The sequence below is a fragment of the Salmo salar genome, chromosome 01, assembly GCF_965601325.2.
Source record: "Salmo salar chromosome 01, fSalSal1, whole genome shotgun sequence".
Classification (NCBI taxonomy): Eukaryota; Metazoa; Chordata; class Actinopteri; order Salmoniformes; family Salmonidae; genus Salmo; species Salmo salar.
This window is the reverse complement of record NC_138291.1, coordinates 182,702,993-182,722,287: the sequence shown is the minus strand read 5'-3', so window position 1 is coordinate 182,722,287 and position 19,295 is coordinate 182,702,993. Positions and strand designations below refer to the sequence as shown.

The following is a 19,295-nucleotide window of genomic DNA, read 5'->3' as shown; positions in this document are numbered from 1 at the left end:
CACACACACACACACACACACACACACACACACACACACACACACACAAACAAACAAACAAACAAACAAACAAACAAACAAACAACACATGCACATGCACATGCACATCATATTATGAGGAGAACAGTGAGCTGTGTTCTACAGGACTCAGGGCAGTGAGCTGTGTTCTACAGGACTCAGAGCAGTGAGATGTGTTGTACATGAATCTAATTGATCGGTATTGTGATGAATTGTTTCCAGTGTTAATGATAGTGACAGGGAATGTGTTCTGTTGCTGTTCTGTCATTCTATATTATAGATCTGTATTTTCAGAGACGATGTTCTTCCTTTTCTGTCGTTCTATATTATAGATCTGTATTAACAGAGATGTTGTTCTTCCTGTTCTGTCATTCTATATTATAGATCTGTATTAACAGAGATGTTGTTCTTCCTGTTCTGTCATTCTATATTATAGATCTGTATTAACAGAGATGTTGTTCTTCCTGTTCTGTCATTCTAGGTTGGAGTCAGAGATTGGTCTGTTGGAGAGCGAGGAGTGTCAGATCTCAGCTAAAGAGCAGACACTCAGAGAGAGACTGAGGAAAACAGAGAGGTCCATAGAAGACCTACAGAAAGTAAGAGAACATTGATCTATTTACCAACACAACATATCACTTTAAAGGCTAAGTCGAAAATGGCTCCTTATTCCCTTTATAGTGCACTTTTTGGACCAGAAGCCTAGGGATTAGGGTACCGTTTAGGACACAACCTTAGTAGTGTCTGCCTACTGTGACTGCATGAACACTCCACAGACTGCTCTATCGTTGCACTGCAGACCTGTGACTGCATGAACACTCCACAGACTGCTCTCTCGTTGCACTGCAGACCTGTGACTGCTTTAACACTCCACAGACTGCTCTATCGTCGAACTGCAGACCTGTGACTGCATGGTACACTCCACAGACTGCTCTATCGTCGAACTGCAGACCTGTGACTGCATTAACACTCCACAGACTGCTCTATCGTCGAACTGCAGACCTGTGACTGCATGAACACTCCACAGACTGCTCTCTCGTCGAACTGCAGACCTGTGACTGCATGAACACTCCACAGACTGCTCTATCGTTGCACTGCAGACCTGTGACTGCATGAACACTCCACAGACTGCTCTCTCGTCGAACTGCAGACCTGTGACTGCATGAACACTCCACAGACAACTCTATCGTCGAACTGCAGACCTGTGACTGCGTGAACACTCCACAGACTGCTCTCTCATCGAACTGCAGACCTGTGGAACGCTAGCTCATATCCTGTTAGGGCTAGGGGGCAGTATTGACACGGCTGGATAAAAAACATACCCGATTTAATCTGGTTACCACTCCTACCCAGTAACTAGAATATGCATATACTTATTACATATGGATAGAAAACACCCTAAAGTTTCTAAAACTGTTTGAATGGTGTCTGTGAGTATAACAGAACTCAAATGGCAGGTCAAAACCTGAGAGATTCCTTTACAGGAAGTGGCCTGTCTGACCATTTCTGGAACTTCTTTGCCTCTATCTCTATCTTTTACAAAGGATCTCTGCTCTAACGTGACACTTCCTACGTCGTCCATAGGCGCTCAGAGCCCGGGAAAAAACAGAATGTCGTCATTCCAGCCCCAGGCTGAAACACATTATCGCCTTTCTCAAGTGGCCGATCAAGGGACTCTGGGCTTATGCGCGTGACCCGACCGCCCCCGCCTTTGTGATTTTTTCCTCTGTTTGCCGAAAAGGAGATTCCCTGTCGGAATATTATCGCTAATCTACGAGAAAAATGGCGTAAAAATTGATTTTAAACAGCGGTTGACATGCTTCGAAGTACGGTAATGGAATATTTAGAATTTTATTGTCACGAATTGCGCCATGCGCGCGACACTTCTTTACCATTTCGGATAGTGTCTGGAACGCACGAACAAAACACCGCTATTCGGATATAACGATGGATTATTTTGGACCAAACCAACATTTGTTATTGAAGTAGCAGTCCTGGGTGTGCATTCTGACGAAGACAACAAAAGGTAATCAAACTTTTATAATAGTAAATATGATTATGGTGAGTGCTAAACTTGCCGGGTGTCTAAATAGCGAGCCCGTGATGCCTGGTCTATGTACTTAGAATATTGCAAAATGTGCTTTCACCAAAAAGCTATTTTAAAATCGGACATATCGAGTGCATAGAGGAGGTCTGTATCTATAATTCTTAAAATAATTGTTATGCTTTTTGTGAACGTTTATCGTGAGTAATTTAGTAAAATGTTAGCGAATTCCCCGGAAGTTTGCGGGGGGTATGCTAGTTCTGAACGTCACATGCTAATGTAAAAAGCTGGTTTTTGATATAAATATGAACTTGATTGAACAAAACATGCATGTATTGTATAACATAATGTCCTAGGTGTGTCATCTGATGAAGATCTGAGTGCTGCATTTAGCTGTCTTCTGGGTTTTGGTGACATTATATGCTGGCTTGAAAAATGGGTGTCTGATTATTTCTGGCTTGGTACTCTGCTGACATAATCTAATGTTTTGCTTTCGTTGTAAAGCCTTTTTGAAATCGGACAGTGTGGTTAGATTAACGAGAGTCTTGTCTTTAAATAGCTGTAAAATAGTCATATGTTTGAGAAATTGAAGTAATAGGATTTTTAAGGTTTTGAAAATCGCGCCACAGGCTGCAAATGGCTGTTACGTAGGTGGGACGCAAGCGTCCCACCTAGCCCATAGAGGATATTCTAGTGTTGTATTAGTTGATACAATTGTATATGAAAAGAAATCGTATCAAACCAATATAATGTTAATGGTAAGTTTAATGCCCAGTTGCCAATAGATGAGCTCAATAAAGTCATACTTGACATGTGGGAGTTTTTCTTTTCTTTTGAGATTTCGGCTTCAATGCACTGTCAATACAATCAGTAAAGCACTTTACAGTCAGTAAAGCTATTGGTGCTTTATGAATTGCTTTACTGATTGTTGAAATTATTCCAGTAATCGGTGAAGCACTTTACAATCAGTAAAGCAATTTATAAATCATTTAGAAATGTTTGTCTTTTCTCTTCATGTCTCATCATGTCTCATCATGTCTCTTCATGTCTCTTCATGTCTCATCATGTCTCTTCATGTCTCTTCATGTCTCATCATGTCTCATCATGTCTCATCATGTCTCTTCATGTCTCTTCATGTCTCTTCATGTCTCATCATGTCTCTTCATGTCTCATCATGTCTCTTCATGTCTCATCATGTCTCATCATGTCTCTTCATGTCTCATGTCTCTTCATTCTCATCATGTCTCTTCATGTCTCATCATGTCTCATCATGTCTCATCATGTCTCTTCATGTCTCTTCATGTCTCATCGTGTCTCATCGTGTCTCTTCATGTCTCTTCATGTCTCATGTCTCATCATGTCTCTTCATGTCTCATCATGTCTCATCATGTCTCATGTCTCATCATGTCTCTTCATGTCTCTTCATGTCTCTTCATGTCTCATCGTGTCTCATCGTGTCTCTTCATGTCTCATCATGTCTCTTCATGTCTCATCATGTCTCATCATGTCTCTTCATGTCTCATGTCTCTTCATTCTCATCATGTCTCTTCATGTCTCATCATGTCTCATCATGTCTCTTCATGTCTCATGTCTCTTCATTCTCATCATGTCTCTTCATGTCTCTTCATGTCTCTTCATGTCTCATCATGTCTCATCATGTCTCATCATGTCTCTTCATGTCTCATCGTGTCTCTTCATGTCTTTTTTCTCTCCAGAGTCTCCAGAATGAGCATGGTGAGTGATATATTATTTACATACTGTTGATGTTGTATTGAAGTGATTCCAGAGGACAGCACATGAAAGCATCAATGAAAACACTCAGCCCCATGCCGTGTGCCACCTACACACACACACACACACACACACACACTCCTACTGGCTGTTAACGTTACTTGCCTAGCTAAATAAAGGTTAAATAAGGTTTTTAAACACTCCCCCTCACTGTTACAGGGCTTTGTAAATCTCTCTCTCTCTCTCTCTCTCTCTCTCTCTCTCTGTGCTCTTTCCCTCTCTCTCTCTCTCTCTCTCTCTCTCAACTCTCTCTTCTCTCTCTCTTCTCTCTCTCTCTCTCTCTCTCTCTCTCTCTCTCTCTGCTCTTTCCCTCTCTCTCTCTCTCTCTGTCTCTCTCTCTTCTCTCTCTCTCTCTCTCTCTCTCTCTCTCTCTCTCTGCTCTTTCCCTCTCTCTCTCTCTCTCTCTCTCTCTCTCTGCTCTTTCCCTCTCTCTCTCTCTCTCTCTCTCTCTCTCTCTCTCTCTCTCTCTCTCTCTCTGCTCTTTCCCTCTCTCTCTCTCTCTCTCTCTCTCTCTCCCCCTCTCTCTCTCTCTCTCTCTCTCTCTCTACTCTCTCTCTCTCTCTCTACTCTCTCTTCTCTCTTCTCTCTTCTCTCTCTCTCTCTACTATCTCTCTCTCTACTCTCTCTACTCTCTCTCTCTCTACTCTCTCTACTCTCTCTCTCTCTCTCTCTGCTCTTTCCCTCTCTCTCTCTCTCTCTCTGGTCTCTCCCTCTCTCTTCCTATCTCTACTCTCTCTCTCTCTCTGCTCTTTCCCTCTTTCCCTCTATCTCTCCTCTCACTCTCAACTCTCACTCTCTACTATCTCTACTCTCTGTATGCTCTCTCCCTACTATCTCTACTCTCTGTCTCTCTCTCTCTCTCTGGTCTCTCTCTCTGGTCTCTCCCTCTCTCTTCCTATCTCTACTCTCTCTCGCTCTCTGCTCTTTCCCTCTCTCTCTCTCTCTCTCAACTCTCACTCTCTACTATCTCTACTCTCTGTCTGCTCTCTCCCTACTATCTCTACTCTCTGTCTCTCTCTCTCTCTCTGGTCTCTCTCTCTGGTCTCTCCCTCTCTCTTCCTATCTCTACTCTCTCTCTCTCTCTGCTCTTTCCCTCTCTCTCTCTCTCAACTCTCACTCTCTACTATCTCAACTCTCTGTCTCTCTATCTCTATCTCTCTCTACTATCTCTACTCTCTGTCTCTCTCTCTCTCTCTCTCTCTACTATCTCTACTCTGTCTCTCTATCTCTCTCTACTATCTCTACTCTCTCTCTCTCTCTACTATCTCTACTCTCTGTCTCTCTCTCTCTCTCTCTCTCTCTCTCTCTCTCTCTACTATCTCTACTCTCTCTCTACTATCTCTACTCTGTCTCTCTATCTCTCTCTACTCTCTCTCTCTCTCTCTCTCTCTCTCTGCTCTTTCCCTCTCTCTCTCTCTCTCTCTCTCTACTCTCTCTACTCTCTCTCTCTCTCTCTCTCTCTCTCTCTCTCTCTGCCACATTAACCCCTTGGATCGTTTCCCTCCTACCTCAGCGGTACCATTGATTGCTCCAACATAAGACAGTAGCCCTGTACTTTGTTTCCCCTGATCCACCTATTCACAGGGAATCCCCCCAACCCAGGGCCGCTCTGATCCCCTCTAATACACCTCTCTACACATTCTGCTGAACGTAGCACTGGGCTGGGGGAAAGAAGAGAAAGAGTTACAGAGAGAGAGAGGGGGGAGAGGGGAAGAGAGATACATGGGAGGGGGGAGGGAGAGATGAATACAGAGAGAGAGATATGGAGAGGGAGAGAGAGAGAGGGGGGGGGGAGAGGGGGAAGAGAGGGAGAGAGAGATAGAGGGAGAGAGGAATACAGAGAGAGAGATACAGAGGAGAAAGGGGGGAAGAGAGATAGAGGGGGAGGGAGAGGGAGAGAGGAATACAGAGAGGGAGATAGGGAGAGAGGAATACAGAGAGGGAGAGAGGGAGAGAGAGAGGGGGGAGAGAGTGAGAAAGGGACCGATACAAAGAGAGAGAGATTGAGTGTGTGCTGGGGTGGGGTGGGAGGGTCCAGTCTGACTTCCTCTCCTGCTCTCCGCCCCAACCAGATGCTGTGAGTAACGCCTCACCCCAGCAGCCAGACCAGCTCCTCGACCAGCTCCACGACCAGCTCCTCGACCAGCTCCCCGACCAGCTCCTCGACCAGCTCCCCGACCAGCTCCCCGACCAGCAGCCAGACATCAGAGACTCCTCCACCACTTCTCCTCATCAGGCCACAGCCTCAACAGCACCTGCCTCTGGGGAGCAGCCAAAGAAACCTGGTAGGTGCTGGGTGGGGGGGGGGGGGGGGGGGAGTTGTGAGGTTTGGACCAGAGCCAAGGGAGGACAGTACTAGGACCAGGGAGCGGTAACGGGTAGTAGCTAGCTAGCGGAGAGATAGGGAGGTACAATGTGACAACCCACAGACTCAATAATAGGAAGGTACAAAGTGGCTCAGTGAAAAATAAACTGTCTACATCTCCTTTACAAAGGTGGTATCTGATGCTACTGAACCAGATGTCTGTGTATCAGGGGAGAAGCTCCAGGTGGTATCTGATGCTACTGAACCAGATGTCTGTGTATCAGGGGAGAAGCTCCAGGTGGTATCTGATGCTACTGAACCAGATGTCTGTGTATCAGGGGAGAAGCTCCAGGCGGTATCTGATGCTACTGAACCAGATGTCTGTGTATCAGGGGAGAAGCTCCAGGTGGTATCTGATGCTACTGAACCAGATGTCTGTGTATCAGGGGAGAAGCTCCAGGTGGTATCTGATGCTACTGAACCAGATGTCTGTGTATCAGGGGAGAAGCTCCAGGCGGTATCTGATGCTACTGAACCAGATGTCTGTGTATCAGGGGAGAAGCTCCAGGTGGTATCTGATGCTACTGAACCAGATGTCTGTGTATCAGGGGAGAAGCTCCAGGTGGTATCTGATGCTACTGAACCAGATGTCTGTGTATCAGGGGAGAAGCTCCAGGTGGTATCTGATGCTACTGAACCAGATGTCTGTGTATCAGGGGAGAAGCTCCAGGTGGTATCTGATGCTACTGAACCAGATGTCTGTGTATCAGGGGAGAAGCTCCAGGTGGTATCTGATGCTACTGAACCAGATGTCTGTGTATCAGGGGAGAAGCTCCAGGTGGTATCTGATGCTACTGAACCAGATGTCTGTGTATCAGGGGAGAAGCTCCAGGTGGTATCTGATGCTACTGAACCAGATGTCTGTGTATCAGGGGAGAAGCTCCAGGTGGTATCTGATGCTACTGAACCAGATGTCTGTGTATCAGGGGAGAAGCTCCAGGTGGTATCTGATGCTACTGAACCAGATGTCTGTGTATCAGGGGAGAAGCTCCAGGTGGTATCTGATGCTACTGAACCAGATGTCTGTGTATCAGGGGAGAAGCTCCAGGTGGTATCTGATGCTACTGAACCAGATGTCTGTGTATCAGGGGAGAAGCTCCAGGTGGTATCTGATGCTACTGAACCAGATGTCTGTGTATCAGGGGAGAAGCTCCAGGTGGTATCTGATGCTACTGAACCAGATGTCTGTGTATCAGGGGAGAAGCTCCAGGTGGTATCTGATGCTACTGAACCAGATGTCTGTGTATCAGGGGAGAAGCTCCAGGTGGTATCTGATGCTACTGAACCAGATGTCTGTGTATCAGGGGAGAAGCTCCAGGTGGTATCTGATGCTACTGAACCAGATGTCTGTGTATCAGGGGAGAAGCTCCAGGTGGTATCTGATGCTACTGAACCAGATGTCTGTGTATCAGGGGAGAAGCTCCAGGTGGTATCTGATGCTACTGAACCAGATGTCTGTGTATCAGGGGAGAAGCTCCAGGTGGTATCTGATGCTACTGAACCAGATGTCTGTGTATCAGGGAAGAAGCTCCAGGTGGTATCTGATGCTACTGAACCAGATGTCTGTGTATCAGGGGAGAAGCTCCAGGTGGTATCTGATGCTACTGAACCAGATGTCTGTGTATCAGGGGAGAAGCTCCAGGTGGTATCTGATGCTACTGAACCAGATGTCTGTGTATCAGGGGAGAAGCTCCAGGTGGTATCTGATGCTACTGAACCAGATGTCTGTGTGTCAGGGGAGAAGCTCCAGGTGGTATCTGATGCTACTGAACCAGATGTCTGTGTATCAGTGGAGAAGCTCCAGGTGGTATCTGATGCTACTGAACCAGATGTCTGTGTATCAGGGGAGAAGCTCCAGGTGGTATCTGATGCTACTGAACCAGATGTCTGTGTATCAGGGGAGAAGCTCCAGGTGGTATCTGATGCTACTGAACCAGATGTCTGTGTATCAGGGGAGAAGCTCCAGGTGGTATCTGATGCTACTGAACCAGATGTCTGTGTATCAGGGGAGAAGCTCCAGGTGGTATCTGATGCTACTGAACCAGATGTCTGTGTATCAGGGGAGAAGCTCCAGGTGGTATCTGATGCTACTGAACCAGATGTCTGTGTATCAGGGGAGAAGCTCTAGGTGGTATCTGATGCTACTGAACCAGATGTCTGTGTATCAGGGGAGAAGCTCCAGGTGGTATCTGATTTTAAGTACCTTGGCATCATAATTTATTCCAATCTCTCTTTTAAAAAGAAGGTGAAAAAGGTAATTCTAATAACCAAATTCAACCTCGCAAATTTCCGATTTATACGAAATTGTTTGACTACAGAGGTAGCAAAACTGTACTTCAAATCTATGATAGTCTCCCCACTTAACATACGGCTTGACTAGTTGGGCCCAAGCTTGCTGTACAACATTAAAACCTATTCAGTCTGTCTACAAACAGGCTCTCAAAGTGCTCGATAGGAAGCTCAATAGCCACCATCACTGTTACATCCTCAGAAAGCATGAGCTCCTGAGTTGGGAAAATCTTGTGCAATACACCGACGCATGTCTTGTATTCAAGATCCTAAATGGCCTGGCTCCCCCTCCACTCAGTACTTTTGTTAAACAGAAAACCCAAACATATGGCAGCAGATCCACAAGGTCTGCCATGAGAGGTGACTGTATAAGTTCCCTTAAGGAAAAGCACTTTTAGTCAATCTGCTTTCTCTGTGAGAGCTTCACATGTCTGGAGTACACTGCCATCAGACACACATAACTGCATCACCTATCACACTTTCACATAAAAACATGAAGACATGGCTAAAGGTCAATCAGACTAGTGAACATAATCCCTAGCTGTGTATTGTCGCTTTCCATGTTGTCTGTTGTCTGTAGCTTGTGAGGTGTGGAAACACTGTTGTTTTTTGTGCTATTGCTCTGTCTGCGTGCTATGTGTTTCTATGTTCCTCTGTCTGTGTGCTGTGTGTTTCTATGTTCCTCTGTCTGCGTGCTGTGTGTTTCTATGTTCCTCTGTCTGCGTGCTGTGTGTTTCTATGTTCCTCTGTCTGCGTGCTGTGTGTTTCTATGTTCCTCTGTCTGCGTGCTGTGTGTTTCTATGTTTCTCTGTCTGCGTGCTATGTGTTTCTATGTTTCTCTGTCTGCGTGCTATGTGTTTCTATGTTTCTCTGTCTGCGTGCTGTGTGTTTCTATGTTTCTCTGTCTGCGTGCTGTGTGTTTCTATGTTTCTCTGTCTGTGTGCTGTGTGTTTCTATGTTTCTCTGTCTGCGTGCTGTGTGTTTCTATGTTTCTCTGTCTGCGTGCTGTGTGTTTCTATGTTTCTCTGTCTGCGTGCTGTGTGTTTCTATGTTTCTCTGTCTGTGTGCTGTGTGTTTCTATGTTCCTCTGTCTGCGTGCTGTGTGTTTCTATGTTCCTCTGTCTGCGTGCTGTGTGTTTCCTATGTTTCTCTGTCTGCGTGCTGTGTGTTTCTATGTTCCTCTGTCTGCGTGCTGTGTGTTTCTATGTTCCTCTGTCTGCGTGCTGTGTGTTTCCTATGTTCCTCTGTCTGCGTGCTATGTGTTTCTATGTTCCTCTGTCTGCGTGCTGTGTGTTTCTATGTTTCTCTGTCTGCGTGCTGTGTGTTTCTATGTTTCTCTGTCTGTGTGCTGTGTGTTTCTATGTTTCTCTGTCTGTGTGCTGTGTGTTTCTATGTTTCTCTGTCTGTGTGCTGTGTGTTTCTATGTTGCTCTGTCTGCGTGCTGTGTGTTTCTATGTTTCTCTGTCTGTGTGCTGTGTGTTTCTATGTTTCTCTGTCTGCGTGCTGTGTGTTTCTATGTTTCTCTGTCTGTGTGCTGTGTGTTTCTATGTTTCTCTGTCTGTGTGCTATGTGTTTCTATGTTTCTCTGTCTGCGTGCTATGTGTTTCTATGTTTCTCTGTCTGTGTGCTATGTGTTTCTATGTTTCTCTGTCTGCGTGCTGTGTGTTTCTATGTTTCTCTGTCTGTGTGCTGTGTGTTTCTATGTTCCTCTGTCTGCGTGCTGTGTGTTTCTATGTTTCTCTGTCTGCGTGCTGTGTGTTTCTATGTTTCTCTGTCTGTGTGCTGTGTGTTTCTATGTTTCTCTGTCTGTGTGCTGTGTGTTTCTATGTTTCTCTGTCTGTGTGCTGTGTGTTTCTATGTTCCTCTGTCTGTGTGCTATGTGTTTCTATGTTTCTCTGTCTGCGTGCTGTGTGTTTCTATGTTCCTCTGTCTGCGTGCTGTGTGTTTCTATGTTCCTCTGTCTGCGTGCTGTGTGTTTCCTGTTCTATGTTCCTCTGTCTGCGTGCTGTGTGTCTCTATGTTTCTCTGTCTGCGTGCTATGTGTTTCTATGTTTCTCTGTCTGCGTGCTGTGTGTGTCTCTGTTTCTCTGTCTGCGTGCTGTGTGTCTCTTATTCTGTGTTTCTCTGCATGTGCTCACTCCTCATGGTCTGTCTGTATTGTTATTGTTATTGTTTTTAATAACCTGTCCAGGGACTCCAGTTCCAAATTAGCCGGCATGCTAAAACCGGCACTTTTCCTGAAACAGTGATTAATGTGCTGGGCTCTGATCACAGGACTAACAGACTGTAATATATTAACACTGACCATGTAACTATGTGCCACAGTGAGCAGAAGTGAATTGAACAAAGATGGTGGTTGGTTGAATACAGTATAATTGACTATTGTTAGCAGCCAGTCTTATCTACAGTGAAATACTGTACTGTTTAGTTTTCATCTGTTTTCCATCTAAAATGAGTTAAGCTTTATTTTTGATGTATTACACTTGTGATTTCATAAAAGTTAAATATTTATAATTCTGTAGTTGGAAATTCGAGCTCTGCGATTTCACCGGATGTTGTCAAGGTGTCTCGCTAGTGGAACGTCTTGCCGTAATTAAGTCGTGGAGTTGTGTAATAAATGCCATACGTTAGACATAACATGGAAAAGATAAACTCTATTATTTCAAAACATATTGAGAAAATCCCTTGAAGATAATTTTGTAATGAAGTTACTTTTTAAGGTAATTGGAAAAACACATGTCCTGCTGTACTGCACTGTCACTGTTTCAGTCTGCCTTCTGTCTGTCTCCCTCCCTGTCTGCCTGTCTGTCTCCCTCCCTGTCTGTCTCCCTCCCTGTCTGTCTCCCTCCCTGTCTGTCTGTCTGTCTGTCTGTCTGTCTGTCTGTCTGTCTGTCTGTCTGTCTGTCTGTCTGTCTGTCTGTCTGTCTGTCTGTCTGTCTGTCTGTCTGTCTGTCTGTCTGTCTGTCTGTCTCCCTCCCTGTCTGCCTGTCTGTCTCCCTCCCTGTCTGTCTGTCTGTCTGTCTGTCTGTCTGTCTGTCTGTCTGTCTGTCTGTCTGTCTGTCTGTCTGTCTGCCTGTCTGTCTGTCTGTCTCCCTGTCTGCCTGTCTGTCTGCCTGTCTGCCTGCCTCCCTGTCTCCCTGTCTCCAAGTCTGCCTCCGTCTGCCTGTCTGTCTCCCTCCCTGTCTGTCTGCCTGTCTGTCTGCCTGTCTGTCTGTCTGCCTGTCTGTCTGTCTGTCTCCCTGTCTGCCTGTCTGTCTGCCTGTCTGCCTGCCTCCCTGTCTCCCTGTCTCCAAGTCTGCCTCCGTCTGCCTGTCTGCCTCCCTGTCTGTCTCCCTGTCTCCCTGTCTCCCTGTCTGCCTCCCTGTCTATCTCCCTGTCTCCCTGTCTGCCTGTCTGTCTCCCTGTCTGCCTGTCTCCCTGTCTCCCTGTCTGTCTCCCTGCCTCCCTGTCTCCCTGTCTCTCTCCCTGCCTCCCTGCCTCCATGTCTCCCTCCCTTCCTCCCTGTCTTCCTCCCTGTCTCCCTGTCTCCCTGTCTGTCTCCCTGTCTGCCTCCCTGTCTGCCTCCCTGTCTCCCTGTCTGCCTCCCTGTCTGCCTGTCTCCCTGTCTCCCTGTGTGCCTCCCTGTCTCCCTGTCTTCATGTCTGCCTGTCTGTCTCCCTGTCTGCCTGTCTGCCTCCCTGTCTGCCTCCCTGTCTGCCTCCCTGTCTCCCTGTCTGCCTCCCTGTCTCCCTGTCTGCCTGTCTGCCTCCCTGTCTGCCTCCCTGTCTGCCTCCCTGTCTGCCTCCCTGTCTCCCTGTCTGCTTGTCTGTCTCCCTGACTCTCTCCCTGTCTGCCTGTCTACCTCCCTCCCTGCCTGTATGTCTGTCATGCTTCATTCTATAGCTAGAAGACTCCTGATATCTCCAGGAGTGAGAAGTTTAACTAGGGCCGTCTACTTTAAGTGCTGCCTGTCTTCCCAGTGACCTACTTTGTGTGTGTAAACTGCTGACTGCTCACAACTTGAAGACAGTTGTTGACACATCAACCAGGACTAAGGAGAGGGGCAATTTATGACTTGTTTCTGTAATCAGGGTTTTTCATCTTCAAGGCAATTAATAATAGTATTAGTACTTCAGTCTCCTCTGTTTTTCTCAGCGGCAGTCTGGTTGCAAAACTAATACCGTTCAGCTGAGCTATTCGGGAAGGAAAGAGAGTAGCTCCCCATCACTCTCTCACTTGAATATCTTATCTAGTTATTTACAGATCTCACTATCTGTGTGTTTTCTATACCTGTTCGCTCCTCTCCCTGTGGGCTTTACAGACGCTCCCCAACCCCTGGCTACAGCTCTTCTGATTTAGTGTACCCTGCACGCACAACCCCATGTGGAATTCCTTCGTCTCTGGCAGCGTTTGAAACAGCCGATCTAAGGTCAAGAACTCCATGTTCATCCTATCCTACGCTGCCCTTCAGTCCCTTTGACTTTTTGACGGAGACTTGGATCAACTCAGACAATACTGCTGCTCTCTCTTCATCTGACTACGTTTTCGCTCATAATCCGAGAGCATCTGGTCATCGCTCTGGTGGCACATTGATACACATTTTTCCCGAGTGGAGATTTTCTTTTTTTTTCCCCTCTTGTCCATCGCCTCATTTCAATTCCATTCTATCACTGTCACTTGTCCACTCAATCTTAACATTGTTGTCATCTATCGCCCACCAGGTGCCCTTAGAGAGTTCATCAATGAGCTTGACACCTTGATAAGCTCATTTCCTGAAGATGGCTCATTGCTCTTTGTACTTGGCGACTTCAACCTCTCGACGACTGCCTTCCATTCATTTCTTTCCAAAACTCTCGTTCCCCTCCTTTGGACCCTTTCCCAGTCCCATCCCACTCACAAGGCAGGCAATACACTTGACCTCATCTTTACTAGAGGCTGTTCGCCTACTCCCCTGCTCCGTGGCTGAGTGACTCATCGCGAGCTTACAGAACAGGGCTGCAGGCAGCTGAGTGTAAATGGAGGAAAACTAAACTTCCGGAGAACCTATCATCCTTCCTCTCCCTCCTCTCTACTTACTCTTCTAAACCCACTTTTTCAAGCTTCTGCCTCTAACCCTAGGAAACTATTTTCCGCCTTCTCCTCCTTCCTTAATCCTTCTCCCCCTCCCTGCTCCCTCTCTGTGGACGACTTTGTCAACCACTTTGACAAGAAGGTCGACGACATTTGCTCCTCATTCACTCAGCCTATTGAGTCCATTGGTCCCACTCGCACAGATTTACCCAAACGCCTTGACCTCTTTCTCCCCTCTCTCTCCAGATGAAATCCTTTGACTAGTGAGGTCCAGCAGCCCGACAACCCACTCGAATCCAACACCTCTTCCTTTCTCCAGATCAACTCTGGAGACCTTCTCCCATTCCTCACTTCCCTGTCCACTGGCTGCCTCCCCTCTGACTTCAAAATGCCAGTGTCGCTCCCCTCCTCAAGAAACCAAAACTCGACTCCTCTGACATCAAAAACTACAGACCTGTATCCCTTCTTTATTTTCTTTCCAAAAAAACTGGGCGTCTCAGGCTCTATCAGATCCTCCTCTCCACCCTCTCAGGGCTGGGCGTCTCAGGCTCTGCACACTCTTGGATTGCATCCTAACTGGCAGGCCGCTCCTACCAGGTGACGTGGAGAGGACCTGTGTCTGCACCACTCACTCTCACGACTGGTGTCCCCCAGGGCTCGGTTCTAGGTCCTCTCCTCTTCTCTCTATACACCAAGTCACTCCGCTCTGTCTTGTCCTCACTCTCCTATCATTGCAATGCGGATGACACTCAACTACTTTGCTCATTCCCCCCTAGTGACATGCATCTCTGCGGCTGGCAGATACCTCCGCTTGGATGACGGTTCACCACCTCAAGCTCAACCACAACAAGACAGAGCTGCTCTTCTTTCCGAGGAAGGCCGGCCCTCTCAAAGACCTCTCCATCACGGTGGACAACTCCATGGTTTTTTCATCTCAGACGTCAAGAACCTTGGCGTGGCCCTGGACAGCACCCTGTTGTTCTCTGAAAACATCAAAGCAGTGGCTCTCTCCTGCAGGTTCATGCTCTACAACATCCATAGAACCACCCTTCCTCATACAGGAAGCAGAGCAGTTCCTAATCCAGGCACTTGTCATCTTCCGTCTGGACTACCGCAACTTGCTCTTGGCAGGACTCCCCCGCTGCAGCCCTCCTGGTGTTCAACCTTCCCAAGTTCTCCCACATCACCCCACTCCTCCGCACACTCCACTGGCTTCCAGTCGAAGCTCGTATCCACTACAAGACCATGGTGCTTGCCTACGGAGCAGCAAGAGGAACTGCCCCTCCCTACATTCAGGCTATGCTCAAACCCTACACCCCAACCAGAGCACTCCCTTCTGCCACCTCAGGTCCGGATGGGAAAGTTCGGTCCAAGCTCTTCTCTGTCCTCGAAACCCAATGGTGGAATCAGCTTCCCTCTGTAGCTAGGACAGCAGAGTCCCTGCCCATCTTCCCTCTGTAGCTAGGACAGCAGAGTCCCTGCCCATCTTCCCTCTGTAGCTAGGACGGCAGAGTCCCTGCCCATCTTCCCTCTGTAGCTAGGACGGCAGAGTCCCTGCCCATCTTCCCTCTGTAGCTAGGACAGCAGAGTCCCTGCCCATCTTCCCTCTGTAGCTAGGACAGCAGAGTCCCTGCGCATCTTCCCTCTGTAGCTAGAACAGCAGAGTCCCTGCCCATCTTCCCTCTGTAGCTAGGACAGCAGAGCCCATCTTCCAAAAATATCTGAAACTCTGTCTTCAAATAGTATCTATAATCACCCAGCGATGTACTATAGTGGCAACATGATATCTCGTCTGTCTGTCTGTCTGTCTGTCTCCCAGAGATGTACCATAGTGGTAACATGATATCTTATTTTTCTCTCTCTCTCTCTCTCTCTCTCTCTCTCTCTCTCTCTCTCTCTCTCTCTCTCTCTCTCTCTCTCTCTCTCTCTCTCTCTCTCTCTCTCTCTCTCTCTCTCTCTCTCTCTCTCTCTCTCTCTCTGCCTGTCTGTCTTTCACCCAGTGATGTACGCCATGGAGATCAACGTGGAGAAGGACAGAAAGACAGGGGACACCAGGATCCTGTCAGCTTCTGCAGTCAGCCCTGACGAGGTGCCTGACCGCGGGGTCAAGGTTTTCGACGACGGCCGGAAGGTTGTCTACGAGGTCCGCTCAGGGGGGTCCTCTACCCTGGACAATGGGGTTCACCGCTGGAGCTCCCAACAGGTGGATGAGCTGATGAAGCGGGTCGGGGCGACCACTGGCTGTGCTCAGGGAGGCAAGGCTAAGGTCACCGTCAACCCCGCCGACGCTGATGACCCCAAAACCTCCCCTAGGTCCACTGACCCCTCCGCTGACCTCCCTACCAACTACACCCCCTACACTACCCCCCCAGCTGTCCCTAGCTCTGGCACCACGGCCCACAAGATGCCCAAGCCCCAGGCTCCAAGCGCCCCCATCACCACCCAGCCTCCACCCTGCCAGGAGGTGATATACGAGGGTGAGGTGACGGAGGCTCCCCAGGCTACGGCGGAGAAGCCGATCACTATGATCTTCATGGGTTATCATAATGTAGACGACCAGGATGAGACCAAGAGGCTGCTGGGATTCGACGGCACCATCAAGGCTGAGATCGTCCTGATCGATGAGGACGATGAGAAGTCGCTACGGGAGAAAACGGTGACAGACGGTTACTCCACCGTGGACGGCAACGCCGCCGACCTGGTGTCTGGCGCGCGGCCGCTCAGCGACACCACCGAACTGTCGTCGGAGGGGAAGGACGAGAGCTCTGCCACGGCCACCAAGGAACTCCCCTCCCCAGCAGGTATAGAGAAGAAAAAGCCCTGCCGCTGCTGTACTATCATGTAACCTCATTACTTTAACTACACTACCCACAACTCTCTGTTTTTTCCCCCTGGGACTGCAGGGAGGAAGGAGCTCATTGGTTAATCAAGGCTCTGATCTTCCTCCTCCCGAAACCCTCCTCCTCCTCCTCCTCTTCCTCTTCCTCCTCACAGCTACTAACAGAACCTTACCTTCTGGCCCCTGGAACTTGGCTGCGTTGACATCACTCTTTTTAACTTTGACCTTTGACTCACCTTTGTGAGCCTGTGTCCTGATGATGCCCTCCCCCCTCCCCAGGGAAAGTAAAGGCACTCTGTCACTCCCTTCAGTAGGACAACGGTGGAGGTTGAAGTTGCCCCTAGACACTAATAAAGGGTCAGTTTTAGATTTTATACTACTACAGATGAAGGTCAGGATTGGATGAAGGGGAAGCTGATTCTAGATCAGGGGAAAACGTCACCCCAGAGCAAGGACAACTATTCCAACACAGAGCAGCACAGTGTTTGGGTTGGGTTGGGCTAGCCACTAGTTTCATGGTATACACGATACATTTGGTCTGTAAGAAATAAGCTATTATCCTGACCAAGGGAATGTTTGATGTTACAGACCTGGATCAGATGAATATCCATCTGGCAGTCCTGAAAACAACAGAAAGATGACCTGCAGAGATTTTAGTATGAGCCAGTACGGGTTGGTATTCACACCGGTCTGTCTAGTTGCCGTATTCAAGCAGAGACATCTGACTGTATGGATATCCAACAGACTAGGGGCCCATCCTACACTGGACCTTATTCCCTATGTAATAAAATGAATTTTGACCAGAGCCTTGAGGGTAGAGTGGCCCCGACCTTGATACAACACCAAATACAGTATCACAGATTCATCTTTAGAAGTGTGTAAAAAGTAGTGCACTATATAGGGAATAGGGTTCTGGTCTATAGTAGTACCACTATATAGGGAATAGGGTTCTGGTCTATAGTAGTGCACTATATAGGGAATAGGGCCCTGGTCTAAAGTAGTGCACTATATAGGGAATAGGGCTCTGGTCTAAAGTAGTTCACTACATAGGGAATAGGGCTCTGGTCTATAGTAGTGCCACTATATGGGGAATAGGGTGCCATTTGGGATATATCCTGGGAAGGGCATTACTTATGACCTTCTGTCTGTACTGTCAGAAACATAAAGTTATCATATTTAACGATAGGCTCCTCAACCAAACCATGTCAGAGGTGAGGAGGGAACTACCAGGGTATCAGAGTATAGGAGGGAACTACCAGGGTATCAGAGTGAAGGAGGGAACTACCAGGGTATCAGAGTATAGGAGGGAACTACCAGGGTATCAGAGTATAGGAGGGAACTACCAGGGTATCAGAGTGAAGGAGGGAACTACCAGGGTATCAGAGTATAGGAGGGAACTACCAGGGTATCAGAGTATAGGAGGGAACTACCAGGGTATCAGAGTATAGGAGGGAACTACCAGGGTATCAGAGTGAAGGAGGGAACTACCAGGGTATCAGAGTATAGGAGGGAACTACCAGGGTATCAGAGTGAAGGAGGGAACTACCAGGGTATCAGAGTATAGGAGGGAACTACCAGGGTATCAGAGTGAAGGAGGGAACTACCAGGGTATCAGAGTATAGGAGGGAACTACCAGGGTATCAGAGTATAGGAGGGAACTACCAGGGTATCAGAGTGAAGGAGGGAACTACCAGGGTATCAGAGTATAGGAGGGAACTACCAGGGTATCAGAGTGAAGGAGGGAACTACCAGGGTATCAGAGTGAAGGAGGGAACTACCAGGGTATCAGAGTATAGGAGGGAACTACCAGGGTATCAGAGTATAGGAGGGAACTACCAGGGTATCAGAGTGAAGGAGGGAACTACCAGGGTATCAGAGTGAAGGAGGGAACTACCAGGGTATCAGAGTATAGGAGGGAACTACCAGGGTATCAGAGTATAGGAGGGAACTACCAGGGTATCAGAGTATAGGAGGGAACTACCAGGGTATCAGAGTGAAGGAGGGAACTACCAGGGTATCAGAGTATAGGAGGGAACTACCAGGGTATCAGAGTGAAGGAGGGAACTACCAGGGTATCAGAGTGAAGGAGGGAACTACCAGGGTTTCAGAGTGAAGGAGGGAACTCTATTATGATATTAGATTTACTGTATTTGAATGTTTTTGAACAGAATGTATTGAAAGGCCATTGAAACGACTTGTGAAACCACAGAGAACTAGAAGATAGATAGATATAGATAGATAGATAGATAGATAGATAGATAGATAGATAGATAGATAGATGATAGATAGATAGATAGATATCCTCATTGCAGAACCACTCAGTGTTACGACTCAACTCAGATCAGCAGCTGGTTTTCAGGTTTCTGACAAACTCCATATTTGTATATCGCTCTGTCTCTGTCTCTCTCTCTCTGTCTGTCTCTCTCTCTCTTCTCGATATTTCTATGTCTCTCTTCTCAATCTTTCTCTCCCTGTCTCCTCTCTCTTCTCTATTTAAATGCCTTGGAGCAACTAGGGGGCCAAACTTTCTCCCAGGTTAGTCTACCATCCTATTTCAGAGGGTGGAGAACACTTACTGCCAACTAAAGCTCTATTCGCATAGTACTAGTGTCTCACTGTGTCTAACACAGGGAGAACATGTCTAACACAGGGAGAACATGACTAACACAGGGAGAACATGTCTAACACAGGGAGAACATGACTAACACAGGGAGAACATGTCTAACACAGGGAGAACATGTCTAACACAGGGAGAACATGACTAACACAGGGAGAACATGACTAACACAGGGAGAACATGACTAACACGGGGAGAACATGTCTAATACGGGGAGAACATGTCTAACACGGGGAGAACATGTCTAACACGGGGAGAACATGACTAACACGGGGAGAACATGTCT

The 19,295-nt window shown here is 47.6% G+C and overlaps 1 protein-coding gene across 1 annotated transcript in view; it reads left to right on the top strand.

Moving 5' to 3' along the window:
• Positions 1–18,666, top strand: part of LOC106572488 (paralemmin-1) — a 38,299-nt gene extending 19,633 nt beyond the window's left edge. Inside the window, exons 3-6 of the mRNA XM_082957065.1 lie at positions 500–614; positions 3,775–3,793; positions 5,923–6,135; positions 15,554–18,666. Coding sequence (XP_082813191.1) covers positions 500–614; positions 3,775–3,793; positions 5,923–6,135; positions 15,554–16,398 — 1,192 coding nt within the window. The 3' untranslated portion in view covers positions 16,399–18,666. The remainder of the gene's footprint in view (positions 1–499; positions 615–3,774; positions 3,794–5,922; positions 6,136–15,553) is intronic.
• Positions 18,667–19,295: the final 629 nt, after the last annotated feature.